Consider the following 15569-nt stretch of genomic DNA (forward strand, 5'->3'; position numbering starts at 1 on the left):
AGAGAACGAACTAGCCCACTTAACCTACCGAGTGTTAACAAACCCGCAGTGCCAGACCAACGGCACCCGCAGGGACTGCATTTGCCAGCTCCCACAGCCCTCCCCGCCGCGCAGGGCAGCTTCAGGGCCGCCCTCCTCCTCCCGTGGGCAGGATGCTCCTGGACCCCCTCCAGGGGCCCGCGCTGCAGCCCTCAGCCCAGGGGTAGGCACGGCCCGTCGGGCTGCTCCCGCTACACGGCGGGCCGCCCCGCAGCCCTCAGCCCCCGGCGCCGTGCTGAGCGGAGGGGCCGGCACCGAGGGCCTGTGGACACTGCCTCCCCCCCTCTCTTCCTCCCGCAAGACCCCGCTGAGGGGAAAGGCACCGCCCGTCGGGCACACGGCAGCGAGGCCTTGCCACGGAGGCGACGCTTTCCCGCCAGCAGGGCCCGGGGAAGGGGAGCGGCCCGACCCCTCCTGCCGCCCGCGACCCCACCGCCACCACACTCACTCCGCCATCTTGCCGGCCGCCGGCTTAAACCTCCCACCGCGCTCCTGCGGAGCCGCCCCGCACGCAGCTACTTCCGGGGCTCCTGGGCGACACTCTAGCGGGCGCGTCCGCAATCTCTATGATAGGAAAGGGGCGGGTCGGGGGGGCGAGAGCGCGCATGCGTACACGGCGGCTCCCTGCCGCCGGCGTCCTTCAAGCGGTCGCGTGATCGGGGGGGGTGTCATGTGAGAGCGGGGGCGGCTGCGCGCGCGCCGGGCAGTGCGGTGTCCCGCCGTTGCGTGCCGACGCGGCGTCGTCATGGGCTGGTGCTGTGGTGTGATGTCACTCTTCCCGCGCTGCCCAGGGGGGCTGGCCTGCCCCCAGGGTCACACCCTGCGCCCCGCCCTCCTGGCGGCTCGCGCTGCGGTCAGGCCTTCAGCCGCTGTCGCCCGGCGGCTCCGTGTCCCTCAGTCGCCATTGCTGCCGCGCATCATGTCCCTCAGAGCCGCCATCGCCCAGCGGCTCCTTGTCCCTCAGTTGCCATTGCTGCCAGGCATCACGTTTGTGAGAAATGCACTCACGCTGAATTTCCTGAATTTTACAAGTTTATTACAGAACAAAGGCAAACAGCGCTGGGCGCATGATCAAAACCAGAGGCGCACCGGTTATACCCAAACTTGCCTTTTTATACGCTGTTTGTGGTATTTCAAAGGGGTTATTTTAATATTTCAGGTATCTATTAACATAACTCCACCCCAGACCACCCCCCCTTGCGCGTGTCTCTTGTGGTTCGGAGGGGCCTTCGGGGATCTGCAAGGGATGAAGTCAGTAGTCTTCCTCTGGCTGCACTTTTCACCCTGTCGTTTTCCTCTAGTCACACTTTTTACTATTTTCACATTAAACTCCTGGTTTTCCTTTGTTCTTCTCGTATCTTTCATGTCAAATAATCTTTGACCCCCCAAATGCTGTTCTCATGCTAACAAATCACTCCTTATCTTCTTACTTGTGTTCTCAATTTTACTTGTCCTTGAGTCCATATGTCTGTTTTTCTATGTTTTCACAAATCTATCTACACATCCTTTAATTACTTGAGTTACAGGATGTCTTATCTCATCAAAAGAAACTACATTTTCTGCTTGTGCCCATTTATTGCCTACAAACTATAAAATACAATTGATGCCTGGAATATATTAACTACATATTTCCCGTGTTAAGGCCTAATTTAGTGGCAGTGAGGCAAACATCCTTTCGGGATGTAACTTATGCAGTAGTTAGGCAAATTTCTGTGTTCTCATTTTGCGAAAGCCAATATACATTTCACACGTTCCTCAGAGGCGCCATCGCCCAGCAGCTCCTTGTCCCTCAGTAGTCGTTACCTGGCAGCTCCTTCCCTGACGCTATTGCCTGGCTCCTTTCCCCTCAGCTGCCATCACCCAGCAGCTCCTTGTCCCTCGACTGTCATTGCCTGGTGGCTCCTTGCCCTTCGATTGCCATTACCCAAGCTCATAAGTAACCCCTCGTGCTTAAATGGAGACTGAGGTCATGGTGGCAAAGGGTTATTGTTTCAGACGGTGTGCTGGAAACCGGGGTATAATGACTGTAGGAGTATGCTGAAGCATCACATCAAAATATTGTGTGGTGCCTAAAAGCAGGAAATGGATCCTGACTTTTTAGATAAGACATGTTCAACCTGCAGCTCCCCTAACCCTTTCCTGCTGGCTGAGCAGACCTGGGTATGTGCACAGCTGATCCATGGTTGGCTTTCACTGCTCAACCACGGACTGAGAGCCTAGCCTTACAGCAAAAAGAAAGTATCAAATTAGCGTTTATCAAGTTACCATCAGGCTGAATCAGAAAGCCACTGCCGCAAAACGAGTGTCAAAATAATCTTGAATTAAAATATCATTGAGTTGTCAGCCTTATCTGGTGTAAGTTTCAAATGCCCTTCTCTGACACAGGCTGCTGCTGTGACTTGGATCTCTAAGCTCTCCCATGTATCAGTTTTTACCTTGAAAATGGGGCTAATTAGCACCTCCCAGCTTACAAAGCCAGTCATGGACATACATACATCCAGTCTGTGAAAGTTTGAGATGCTGGGATGACAGGCACTACGGAAACAAATGGTATAACAGCATCACATGCGTTTCTGTTAATTTCTGGTTTGACTTCCTCAGGGAAAAAAAAGGGGGTTGTACAAACAGACATATTGGTTTGTATCCCTCAGGTCCTTTTGGAGGCCCATTAGAATATCAGCTGTGCCATTTAATCAAAATGAAAATGTAGATTTATGGCATAGACACACTGACACTCGTGATCTGTTTGCATGAAAGTGAAAGCCATTCAAATAGGTATGAACATGCATGAGTTTTAAAAAACAGTGAGATTTGGGCAGCAGCTGTTTTTCTCTTTGTGTCACAGGTGGGGCAGAGCTGGAGAATGTCTGGTTTCCTGTAGTGAGACTGAACCCACACCTCCTTCTTTGCTCTCATCTTCTGATGTTGTTTTGTGGTGACCTACTTAGTCTTACTACAGTTATAACCAAATTTTTTTTCCACACTGGCTAATTTCCGACAATCTGCAGTTTGCTAAGCCCCATCTGCTTTAACTCATTCTCTCCATCCCAGTAGCATTTGGGACAGTTTAGAGTGCATGACTTCAGCTTAGGCACATGTGATGTGGCTCACTTAAAGCTCGCTGGTGCCAGTGAAAAATGAGGATGGCACCTTGCAAGGTGCTCTAAGCTGATTTCCAGAGGTAATGTGCACGTCTTACTCCATTTGGAAACTGGGGGGACTGTAGGCCTCCAGCACGTCAGAAGCTCAGGTGCTTCTGCTCTTTGATCTCAGTTTTCGCAGTGCTCTGGAGTGGAGATTATGAACAACACTTCATCCATAAATAATGAAGCTTGATCCAGAATGGGTTACACTTCAGCTGATGAAACACAGGAAGTTTCCTTATGAACACTGTCTTCCTTTTTTGTGCAAAAATTAAAATGCAAAGTTTGCCAAGCCTTGACCAGTTTCAGTATTTGTGAACTGCTCCAAATGTGCTGTGTCAAAGCACCAGAGAGATATGGAGGGTCACTTCAGTACGAACTGAGACTGGTGCAGGTCACTCTAGATGGCTGTAAGTAGCTGGTCACTACAAGGTGGATTGTCAGTGTTTCCCTTGAGAACATTTCTAAAAAGAAATTGGTCTTCTGCAAATTTGCATGTTTTTAGGTCATAATGACTTTGGGGGTTTTTCTTTTGCTTTTCTGGGAAGCCCAGTGAAAATGCAAGTAGTGAAATTGAAAGGGTTTGATGGAGAACAGGTGGGTGGGAATGTGGCAGCGAAGGACAGTGGGGGCCATATGCATCTTGCCTCCGCGCTGTACAGCTTGTGCTTTGGGTGACAGGAAGAAGCTCCCGTGATGTGCAGCCCAGCCTTCCTCACCCAGTCCTTATCCTGTCCACCTAGAAATCAGAGAAAAAATCATTGAACGACACCTCCGGAGGGCGCCGGTCCAACCACCTGCTTAAAGTGGGACCAGCTTCAAAGTTAGAGGAGGTCGGTCAGGGCCTTGTCCAGAGAAATATTGAAAATCTCTAAAGATGGAGTCCCCAGCTGCTCTGGGAGACCTGTCCCCATGCTGCACCACTCTCAGGGTGAAGAACTTTTTCCCTGTTGTGCAGCTGGAAGCCCCCTTGTTGCACTTAATAACTGGTGCGTCTTTTGCTGTGCAGCTCTGACGGAAGTCTGTTCCTCCTCCCTGTAGCCCCTTTTCCTCCATATCTTATAGCTGTGCCTATGCTGCTCTGGGTTAAAAGGAGTAGCTGCATCTGTCTGCAAGGGCAAAGTTTCTTAAAAGCAAACCAGCAAATAGTGGAAGATGTAGAGCCATTGCAGCAGTGTCGGTCAGGGAAAAGGGCATGGCTTAGAGTCCTGTGTAAACTTCACCTGTTGCAATGGGCTCTTGCAGTTGTCACCAGAGTGGTGTTCAATTCTGTACCAGGCTGGTGCAGAATAAAGAAAATCTTAAAACTATCTTTCCTGGTTACTCGAGTTTTGCTTGGCGTGAAGAGTACGTCATCTGGCCTAAGAATGAAAGCCAGAAATTTTAGCTGTTTTGCTTTCTCGTTGCTTTTTCTTTGCTTTTGTTTTGGGGTTTTTTGGTTTTGGCCTTGGCCTCGTTTTTTCAGTTGTTCATGTTCCTTAAATCTTTCAACTGGCATAATCAGGAAACTCCACCCTTGTTTTGCTTTACTGGCCTTGTAGCTGTCATGTGCTTTTAATCATGAGAGATTGATGTAGAAAAGGGATGAATGCAGATGTAACTCTTCAGGATGTGAGCTGACCTTCTCCTCTCTGTGGCTGCTGGCCCTGGCCAAGGGGAACCACAGATGGGTGTTGGGGGCCATGGGAAGGGTCCAGGAAGGGACATGGAAGGAAGGAGGATTGAGCCAGGAAAGTAGAGGCCTGGGAACTTAGAGAGACACAAACCCAGGACTGAACCTCACAAATGCCAGGATCTGAAGGGAAAAAAAAAGAAGAAAAAGGGACAAGGTAGAAGGAGGACAAGGATCCCAGGGACCCCTGTAGGAGGGGGAGCATCAGAGTGGCTGGAGGCATCAAGGGCTGCTGGGTTGAGTGACTAAGTGAGAACAGGAAACCCCCGGTACCGGGAGGTGCAGTTGGTCAGTTACAGCAAGTTGTTATATTTCCGCTGAAGTGGTCATCCCTCAGAGCAGCGCACTACGGGTGAATTAACCACAGGTGATATCAAATTATAACATCTAAAATGTTCCATATAAAGAGATGGCAATTTTCATGTCTCATCTCTGACTCATCAGCAGAAAATACCACTGCTTGCTTGACCTGTTGTTGCCACTGAGAAGGGGTAAGTCAGACTTACTACCACTGAGATTACTGGTGAACCAAACACCGGTCTAGCATCACTGTACAGGTGGTTTTCCAAGGACTTGGTTGCAACAGAAAGTAATCATTTTGGCAGGAGGCCTTTCAGCCTGCTTCTCACTTGTGGTTTTCTGATGCACAGCTACTGAGCATCTGTTGATTAATGTGTGCACTGAATGTTGCTTTTAATAGATCCCAGGAATTTCACAGTTGTTGAAGCTCATCTAAGATGATGTGGCTGTAGGTAATATAGTGTTTAGTTTTAATTCTTAAATTATACAGAGCAGCCTAAATAGATAGCTATGTGGAACACTGAGGGCAGGCACAGATGAGTAAGTGACCAGCTGTAACTTTGTGCTGGAAACGTAGGGAAAGGCACTGACATAAAGGCACAGGACTTTGTTCTCTCTTAGAAGTGGAGGCTGTGGGCTTTTAAGAGCGAAGGCATGCCAGATTTACTCTAGGGACTTGGTTTAGCAGTTATGGCAGTCTTTGGACTTGGAGACATCTGGGTTAGCCTGTTAGATTATCTACAAACACGGTGATCTCAGGGAGGTTGAAGTCGCCCTTAATTCAAGTCTTTCTGAAATAGAGAGCACTGAACTTCCTTCTGCAGCATTGTGTAGTTAGACGATGGGAGGATGCTGCCAGATGTTGTAGGGAAGGTGGAAGTGCTTCACCTAGATTTACTCTAGAACCATCCTACAAGTATTTAAATATGCCCATTACCTTCATAGCTTGGTTTTATAGTAAAAATAAAATATTTCCTGGGGTACGGAGAGGGGTTCAGCTCTAAGCTCACCTGAAACCAGGTTCTGATTCTGCTCTGGAATACGGTATAGGCCAAACAATGAGATGAGCCTGGGGTTTCAAAGACGTAAGACAAAATCAACAGTATCAGCAATACCAAAATCAGCAGTGACCTTAAAATGTCAGTATCTGTAGGCTGCATGTGAGGAAATCCCTATGGCTACGGCACCAAAGTGCCAACAGGGCACTTATTGCTTGCAAAAGACCTGCCTTTTGGGGGTTTCATCATCCCCCAGGATCGGTCCCATCACAGCTTCTGAAGATGTTGGCAGGCTGGGATGTGAATGCTGGGGAGCTGCATTGACCTGAAAACAACCTCTGTGCAAAAAGATCATCTCCTCCTACTCCCTTCTCTCGATTTTACTGCAGTCCAGTATGAGACTGAGAGAACTGATGGTACTTTAAAAGGAAGGATGAATGATCTTTGTTATCAACTCAGGACATCTATTTATTATACAGGCAAAGCTTAGGCATGCTGCTAAGAAGGTAGGGAAAGAGTCAGCCGTGTAATTTGCTTGCTTTATTGCTTTTGGGCAGATGGGAAGGATTCTCGTAGGCTGACTGATGAAATGCTGAAAATTGTTTTAAACCCTTCACTATATAGATTTGGTTTTATATCTTCTTAATGTATCTTAGTATATATAGCATCTTATTCTCTTGTTCTCTAGATATATGCAGTAGGCATATGTGTGTGTGCATACATATACACACACTTATATGTATAAATATAAACAAATATACGTAGAGACAAATTCCAGGCATGAGTTCTCAGCAGATAATGTCTCTCCTGTTGGTTTGGTATTTGTTGTTTGAAACTATTGGATGCTTGGTTTGTTTGCTTTTCATTTCGTGTTTCGTCTGGTTTTGACATGCTAAATCTGGAGTTTATCCAGGAGGAAGCAGTGACAGAGGGAAGCACATCTCATGGCTGTAGTCAGTGCCCAGCAAGATGTGCTGCTGTAGCCAGTCACCAAAGGTTGTGATCAGTCTGAAATGCAAACAAATGGGATCAGCCCTTGGAAACAGGGACCCAGAGGGCACCGGGAGGAAATGTTCCTGAGGACACTGTCATGTCATCTGCTGGCACTGCTAGTCAACTGGCTGAATATACGGGCTGAGGAGGCTGAACTCCTCTCTTGCCTTGGACATGGGGATGGTGTGAGGAGTACCTTGTTGAGAAGCAATGGCTGACTTTTCCAGCCCTGTTTGCAGCCCTCCCAACCCGAATCTCATTTCCTCATTATTGACACCAGATGCTTGTTCTTACTGGCTTGTGCCCTGCCATGCACCAACAACTGCTCTGCCAGATAGGCAGACACAGAGGACAGTCCCCATTCACAGAGCTCGCCAGCTTCCCAACAGACAGGGTCAGCTGGGTGAATGGTTCAGACACTGTTTAGTGGGGCCAGGAGGTGCTGCCCCAGACACAGGACACAGAATAATTGTCCTCCCTAGGTTTTGCCTTTAAACAGTGAATTTTTTTTGGACTGAGAACTCGGGCATTTCATGTGTTTCAGAGCTGGTGCTGTGCTTGTGTGCTGTGACTCATCTGAGTCTACTCTTGCAGCAGTGTGTGATGGCCCTTCTGTCTCAAGACTTGACTCTCCCAGCATGAATGGGTTATGCTTAGTGACAGGCTTTGGCAGGAGGCAGTTGCTATTTTACAAGTGCCTAAACTGAGGCACAGAGAGGCTGGGGAAACGGCCCTGAAACAGACAGCAAGTCAACGGGTGAGCTGGGAAGCACATCTCACAGAGTCCCCTACCATCTGCCCTCTTGACCAACACTTTATCTCAAGACCCACAAAGACTGGGGAAATCTGCTCCCACTTTTTCACCCTAATCTCCCAGTAAACAGGTTTCTGATTGTTTACCAGCACAGATGGCTCTCACTAACACCACTTACTTATCTGACCTTTCTGGACACCACAGGCAACCAGACACACGGGCTGACTGCACCACAGGCTGGAGCCCAGCATGATGCAGCTCCACGGTCATGTCTTCTGCCAGGCCCAGGAATGCAGCCGCAGTGTGTCAGACCAGCAGGTCCTGCAGGCCCTGGGTCTTCTTTCCAGCAGTGACCTCTGAACACTTCTGCATGCTTAGAAAATGAGGCGAGAGAAGGCAGTGAAGACAAAGTACCGCCCTTTTCCATTTCTTCCTGAATGTCTTCCTCAAGTCAATCTAGTTTCTTCTTTAAAGGGCTGTTCAATGCTTAATTTCAAACAAGCATTGCAAGTTCAAGCCTCCCACACCTTGCCACAGGTGTGATTTCTGGAGTGTATCTATATATTTGGTGCATGTCTATCCATCCCAGAATTTGATGGCACTTTGCATGTGTGCATGTGTAGAGGGAATGACAGGAAAAGAAGCCAGCAGTAGAAACCATCATTTGTGAATTAAGAAAAACAAACAAAATAACCGAGAATGGAAAAATCAGTTATGGTGAGGCAAGAATTAGAATTTAAAAAAACAACACCCCCCCTTCCCCTACAAAAAGCCAGCAGAGGCTGTAAGCAGACATCTTGAGAGACAAAGAACAGGGCAAGCAGATGCAGTCCTGCTCCTGATAGCCTCTCCAGCTACTCTTCACTGTATTGAAATAGTGGAACCTTATAGTATCTGCAGCTTCCTCTGGCAGCCAGTCCCCTGTTTGCATCAGGCTGTGAGCAGAGCCACCTCCTTTTCTGTTCTGGACCTGGCTGGCACCAGCTTCCTTGGGTGCAGGTCCATGCGCTGGGGGCAACCATGAGTGTTGTGTCCGTGTTTGCCCTTGGTGGCCAGGCGGCAGCTACTTCCCAGACAGAAGCCATTCATCACCCGGGAGGTGAAACCCGAATACCAGCTTCAGGAAGCCTGGCCTTGCCTGTCCCCTGCTTTCCTCCCTCCCACAGCAGTCCTTCACACCCTGCCCCTCCGTTGGGGGTTGTTTTTAATGCTGAAGACCTTTTTGTTGAGGGCAATGTTTAGGTATTCTCTAGATACATTCTTGTTGGCTTATAAATTAAAAGTTCTTCCTCCTTCCTTATTACAGACTACCCTGAAAGCCCTTCTGTCAATGGGAATTAACAAAGCTTTGTGACAACTCTGATGATAAACAGAGTGTTTTGTTAGCTGGATTACAGTTACTGGTACCAGCCCCAAATGAGTCCAAGTATCCGTTGTACTGGTGAGAAGCATCTGCTGTGACATGTCTACAAACAAATGGCAATGGGAAAAGAGAACAACTGTACAAAAAACTGCATTTCTTGCTCATGGCGATAGCCTGGAGCTGCTGGGCACTCCCAGGACTTGTCACCTCATGCTCACACGAGCAGCCTGCTCTCGAGCTGCCTCTGAAACCTGCCAGCCCTTGCAGGAAGCAATGCAGGGCCCTTCCAAGAAGGATGCCAGTCTTCTCTGCCCTTTGCCAGTAATGGGATGGCACAGCAAAGGCAGCTGGGACATGGGGAGGCACCTGGGGTGGGCACTCCAAAGTGTGATTTAATGATAGTGTGCACACAGATTTCCCATCAGCTGGGTCTTCCCAGCCTCCAACCTGCTTCTGCTCAGTAGCCTGGATATAGCCAGAAAGACAGAGATCTCTGCCCAGTGCTGTTTAGCAGATCGTTGGGAATCCAAGCTGTAGGACCTAGATGTTTTGGTAGGCTCCGTTACCCTGTCCGTGGTGCCTCTACTGGAAGAGAGAAGTTTCACAGCTGAAATGATGCAGGTATCCAGTTCAGTATCCAGCAAAGTGATAGCAGAGAGAAAAATAATAATCTGAATGTGCTGACTCCTGCTCTAACTAGTAGACCACACTTTCTCTCATGTCTCCTTTCCATCAGAGGCAGCTGGTGGTGTTTTTTATGGGCATTCCTCTGAAGTGTCTCCCTAGAAGAATGTTCTGCTGCTTCTGTTATCTCTGTAATCCCTCATCAGGACAGCAATTGCTTTGTTGATACAACACAGCTCCTGTTCACACCTACTCCACAAATCACTTTTGACACATAACATGCCGGCTGCATATCATAGAGAGAGGTATCCCTTCCCGTGGCCACATGGCCTGTCTTGCCCTGGATAGAGCAACATTTCTCCTGTAGCCTGGAGTAGAGATAAGGGGAGAAGTGCAGATTTAAGAGAGGTAAAGTGAAAAAGCAACAATAACAAAGATTTAACGCTGGCAAGAGCGGTAACTATCTCATAGGAAACAGGGGATATATGACAAAGGAAACAAAAAGGAAGAATGAAGGAAACCAATCTAGCTGTGGTGGGCTGGTAAGCACCCACCCAGTTGCTCACTCCCCTCCAGTGGGATGGGGGAGAGATTCAGAAGCGCAAAAGTGAGAAAATACTGGTGGGTTGAGATAAAGACAGTTTAATTAGCAAAGCAAAGCTGCACGAGCAAGCAAAGCAAAATAAGGAATTAATTCACCGCTTCCCATCGGCAGGCAGGTGTTCGGCTGTTCCCAGGGAAGCACATAGGGGTTACTTGGGAAGACAATCGCCATAACCTCGAACATCCCCCTTTCCTCCTCCTGTGCCTGAGATTTTATTGCTAAGCGCGACATCTTATGGCATGGAATATCCCTTTGGTCACTGGGGGTCAGCTATCCCAGCTGTGTGTTACCCCCATGTTCTCACCCCCCCCCAGCCTCCTCACTGCGGGGATAGAGTGGGAAAAAGAAAAGACCTTGATGCTGTGCCAGCCCTGCTTAGCAGTAGGTAATACACTGGGGTGTTATCAACACTGGTTTAGTCACAAATCCAAAACACAGCACCCAGCCAGTGCCTCTGAAGAAACTCCATGCTTCCCCAGCCAGACCTTGTCCGGCAGTGCTGGAGGAGACCTGCTGTAAAAAGAGCAAGAGCTGAGGGCAAAGGAATTATTTCTTTCCTTGGCAAGGCCATTCTCCTTGGATCCTCCTCTCTTTTCAAGAAGGGATCAGCTCTGACAGCCTCCTTTCACCCCTGCAATGACTCTTCTGATAGATCCAGCTGCTCCATCTTTCTTCCACATCCATCCAGCCGTGGCACACGGATTGAAGTGGGTGCCTTGCCCATTGCCATAATGCTGCTGCCCATGTCTCTCCCTGGCTGTAGGGTGAGATGAAGCTGTAAACCAGCAGCTCCCCCTGCTCCAAAATCCAAGGGAAAGCCTGAGGGTCAGGCCTTTGACTGATACTTACTCCAATTAATTTCAGGGACACTGCCAGAAAAATGGTTGCATGGTCTCAGAGTTCTGACTAGGATGTATAACATCTCATACCTCTGTCCCAGCAAAGCGGTACAGGCTCAAAGCGATCAGTGCTATTCTAAACCTAGAAATCTGCAGCGCAAGTGAAAATGTTAACAAAAAGCTGTTTGTTTAGTTTAAAATACCCTTACAAACTAAACAGCTTAAATCCAGGTTGCATACAATGAACTGTACACTGTAAAATTTTTTTTCTTGGTTTATCTGAGAAAAATATGCTCATGGCAAAGCCAAGCCTTGTTTGTTGTTGTAACTAAGCACCATTCTTAGCAAACTCACCTGCTAGCTGCGGTCAGCTGTTGTGAATAACTAATGGAGCTTGCGTAAGATGAGAAACTCTGCGAACCTGGCTGAAACCAGCTGTCATGCTGGTAATGCAAGGAGTACCTCTTTCCCCTGTGAATCATGAAGTGGTGATTGTCTGGGGACACAGAGCAGTTAGGGCCAGCAGACCCAATTAGGTCATTGCAGCTGGCCACCTCTGTATCACAGGCCACGTAGTATCATCTGTAAAACCCTCTAATGAACCCTACAGCTTGTGTTTCAGGAAGGTAGGATGTGTGGCTGACACATAAATTCCACAGAATTACACTGCTTTAACTGGGTGACAGCAAGAAATAAAGAAACTACCACTTCCAGTTTTGCTCTTACAAAATTCAGCCTGAGTTTCAATTGGAATATTTCTGGCTGTAGCTACCTCACATAGTCACTTAGGTTGTTCATAACAAGCAAATATGAGCTCTGGTCTTTTGATTAAATTCAAGTTTAGATGACTGTATTCTGCTTTGCTACAGTTTCCACCATTTCTGTACTAGCTGGTGATGCTCCGCCTTTCCTGCCCTGCCCTGCCCTGCATTTTAGGGTCATTCTGCACTGTCAGCTACAGACCCTGGTGTGGGCTTGGGCTGAGATCTTGAGCTCTCTGGAGGATCAAAGCAGGCTCAGCCTGATCGTGGATCGCAGCCCTTGTTCCTGTTGTTCAGATGGATACACAGCACACACAGAGCCACATGTGTAAAACCAAACCAAACCAAACCTAAATTTGGCTGGCAGCACAAATGGTGCCATGTTGCGGTATCCAGGTTGGCACAAACAACCCCATCACACCAGAAATGTGGTGTCCATCAGGAAATGCTCTGCCACTTTCAAGGTCCACCCTGACATGACTGCCATTTTTCTTTGCGGGCAAACAGGACCACTGCTGTCCTGTGTGGGGAACCAGGACTGGTGCCTTTCTTTGTGGCTTTCCTGGGCAGATGGTTTGTACACGCTCAGCAAATCTATCGCGCTCGAAAGGTGCTGATCCATCACACACACGTACGCAGCTGCACAGCACCTCCACAACAAATCTGATGCTTCCAGAAGGTGTTGGTCTTGCAGCACATTCACTGCGTGATGGACAGAAAAATGCTGTATTTCTTCTTCCTGATTTGTGCTATGTGTGGCAGCACAGCTGGGGCTGCTGTACAGCGCTGCCAACCAGCCTGCAAATCCCGGACTGCCGTAAATAACTCTTCTCTCCAGGTACAACATCTAGGCTGAAAAAGAGCATGTATCTGGGGAAGTGCAGGCAGGCAGCAAGCTCGCCTAGGGGGATGGCTGCAGTTCCAAAATAAGTCGCTTCCAGGTGTCTTAGGATCCCTTGCACTGAGGGCATTAAATCAATACCTATTTTCACTCCTTTAGGCAGGGTCCTGCTTATGGCAACAGCTGATGCTTCAAAGCATTAAGTAATTAAAAAAATGAACTGCCCTGTAGAGTGAGATATGTGGTGCAGTAAAGATCTGTTTAGACCAGATTGTTGTGACTGATGCTGCGTAAACCTCCGAGGCCACTCGAGAGATAATTTGCCCTTGAATTCTGTGGAGAAAGAAGGACAAGGAATTTGAGTGTGGCACCTCCTGGCCTTGCATGAAGGTCATCAGAGGGATGACTCTGGTGAGCGTTTTCCAGAATCGGTACTGCAAAGACAGTGTGTGAGTGGTGGTGCGGGTGCTGCGTTGTGCAGGTGTGTGCCCTGCCCTTGGTGACAGCTCAGCTCTTTGACACCGGCCCTGTACTGTTGAAATCGCTCATTTACTTTCTTTTGCTCAGCAAGTCAAGCCAATACCCTGGGAACAGGCAGTGCCGAGTCCTTGCCCTTGCTTCGCCCTGGACTTCTGCAAGCAGTGTTGGCCATAGAGCCCTGGATGCCGGGGGCCTGGGGCAGTCTGTTTATGGTTTGCAACCCCATATTCAGAGTCCTGCTGTTTTAGCTGTTACAAATAATCCTACATTCAAAACAACTGGCCCCGAGTTTTGCTTTCTGCTCCATGCTGGGGAATTTCTGGTTGTTAATTTTTCAGAGGCACCCAGCGAAGCTGACTAATGCAGGGAAGCAGCCTCAGACTGCCTGAGCGTGGAGGAAGTTACACATTTGGCATTCGAGAAAACGTATGCAAATAGCTTTTCCAAGGCATTCTCATCACCATCCATGTTGAAAGCAATTAAACCTCCCTCAGAGTGACACTTCCATGCAAAAAACATTATACAGCACGTTGCCAAACTCCAGCACAGCCAAATAAATCATTGGAGGCAACGATTCTGGGCTCTGAACTGTTGTTCTCCAGATGAGGTATAAATCAGTTGCGGCAGCAAGAGCAGCAGCTGTTTTTAGAGCTGGTAAAGGTCTCTTTAGCTTGACTTCACCTATTCTGCTCTCAGTCACGCTCACTCCTGCAAAGACTTCAGAGTCAGATATTTATAGAGTGACAGCAGGAGTCCCACTGCAAACAGGAACAAAATCAAGCATGAAAGAAAATCATTAGGATTTCTTCAGAATAAAATAAATATAGTAAAGGTGCAAATGCTCCTTTAGGGAAAAATAAAAGCATACGGCACAAATGGTGCCAGTGCCAAAAGCAGGCGGTAATTAAGCCTAGAAGACAGGGAACCCAAAAGGCGGCGTTGATGGTTCTAGCAGATTGCTCTCACGGGCTGAGCTGCTTCCTAAGCCTTGATTCAGCACATGCCTAAGCCCTGCTGAAGTCGGTGACTTTTAAGCAGGTATTTGAGTGCTCTGTTGAATTGCAGGTTACGGGGAGGGGAAAGGGTGCATGGCTGAAATGGGTGCCTCTCTCACCCGACGCCGTCACCGATGTAGAGCCCGACACGTGACGTGTCGATGTTACCCGGCTCATGTCAGCACGTCATCAGTGCTCTACACAGGATGAAAATATCCAGAGTATGGTCCTGCCTGGTACCCACCACACCGCAGCTGGCAGCTCCCACAGAGCTGTGCAGTGGCCATGACCAGGAGGAGTTCTTCCTGCGGCTACATTACAGCTCATCACAGCAAACATTTAGCCAGGCAGTAGCTGCTTGGGATTGCTGCAGCCGCTGGCAGCTTGCAGGCAAGCATGGGACAGCAGGGCCAGCTTTCCAGCCCTATGGTTTTCATGGGGACATGGACCTGGAAAACAAATGCCCAAGCTCCTGTTGGCTGTGGAGGGCAAAGCAAGCCTCCCCTCATCAGACCAAGATGAGCAGGAATCACTTTGTGCAATGTTCACCGCACTGCTTCTGAGCGACAAACCCCCAAACTTGCCTGAACTTGCTATGATTTTAAGAGAAATGAAAGGCTGCACATGTTTTAAGAAAGTCCTACAAGCCCTTTCCTTGTACATCAAAGGGCAATAACTACAGAAACAATGCCTGGGTGGTCAAGAGGTTCAGTTCTTTGCCTTTCTAATTAAGTATTTATTCCAGTTAATCAAAGTCCAAGCTGGGAAGAAGGTTAAGATGGCTGGAAGCCTTTATACTTTACACTGGCAAAATATCTAAATATATTCACAGAATTAATTAGGATTCAGCTGTGTGGCTGGAAGTGCAAGGAGGTGTCCAGAATGGAGCTTTTTCATAGGGTCACCTGGGTAGCTTGGCACTGGTCAGTGATTGAGTGGAAATGGTTAAAATCCCCTCAGTCGTAGCTATTGAAGGTAATGGGCATTTTTTGCTGCACAGCAGAAGAATTTACATTCTGTATTTGAAACACCATATTTAATGTAGCTGTGGAAGGTTCTTATTCACCACGCAACTGTCTTCCCCTCTTGGGAATCCAATTAAGCTGTTGGCCTTTGCGAGTTAATTTTGCATTATGTAATTATGAGTTAATAGAAAGCAATTT

The 15569-nt window shown here is 48.2% G+C and overlaps 1 protein-coding gene across 2 annotated transcripts in view; it reads right to left on the bottom strand.

The window, feature by feature from the left end:
* Positions 1-608, bottom strand: part of SLC9A8 (solute carrier family 9 member A8) — a 31898-nt gene extending 31290 nt beyond the window's left edge. For both annotated transcript variants that reach the window (XM_052788056.1, XM_052788048.1), the window contains exon 1: positions 488-608. In XM_052788056.1, coding sequence (XP_052644016.1) covers positions 488-495 — 8 coding nt within the window. In that variant the 5' untranslated portion in view covers positions 496-608. The remainder of the gene's footprint in view (positions 1-487) is intronic.
* Between the last annotated feature and the right edge of the window lie 14961 nt (positions 609-15569).

Source organism: Harpia harpyja, chromosome 1 (assembly GCF_026419915.1).
Source record: "Harpia harpyja isolate bHarHar1 chromosome 1, bHarHar1 primary haplotype, whole genome shotgun sequence".
In the NCBI taxonomy this organism is placed as follows: Eukaryota; Metazoa; Chordata; class Aves; order Accipitriformes; family Accipitridae; genus Harpia; species Harpia harpyja.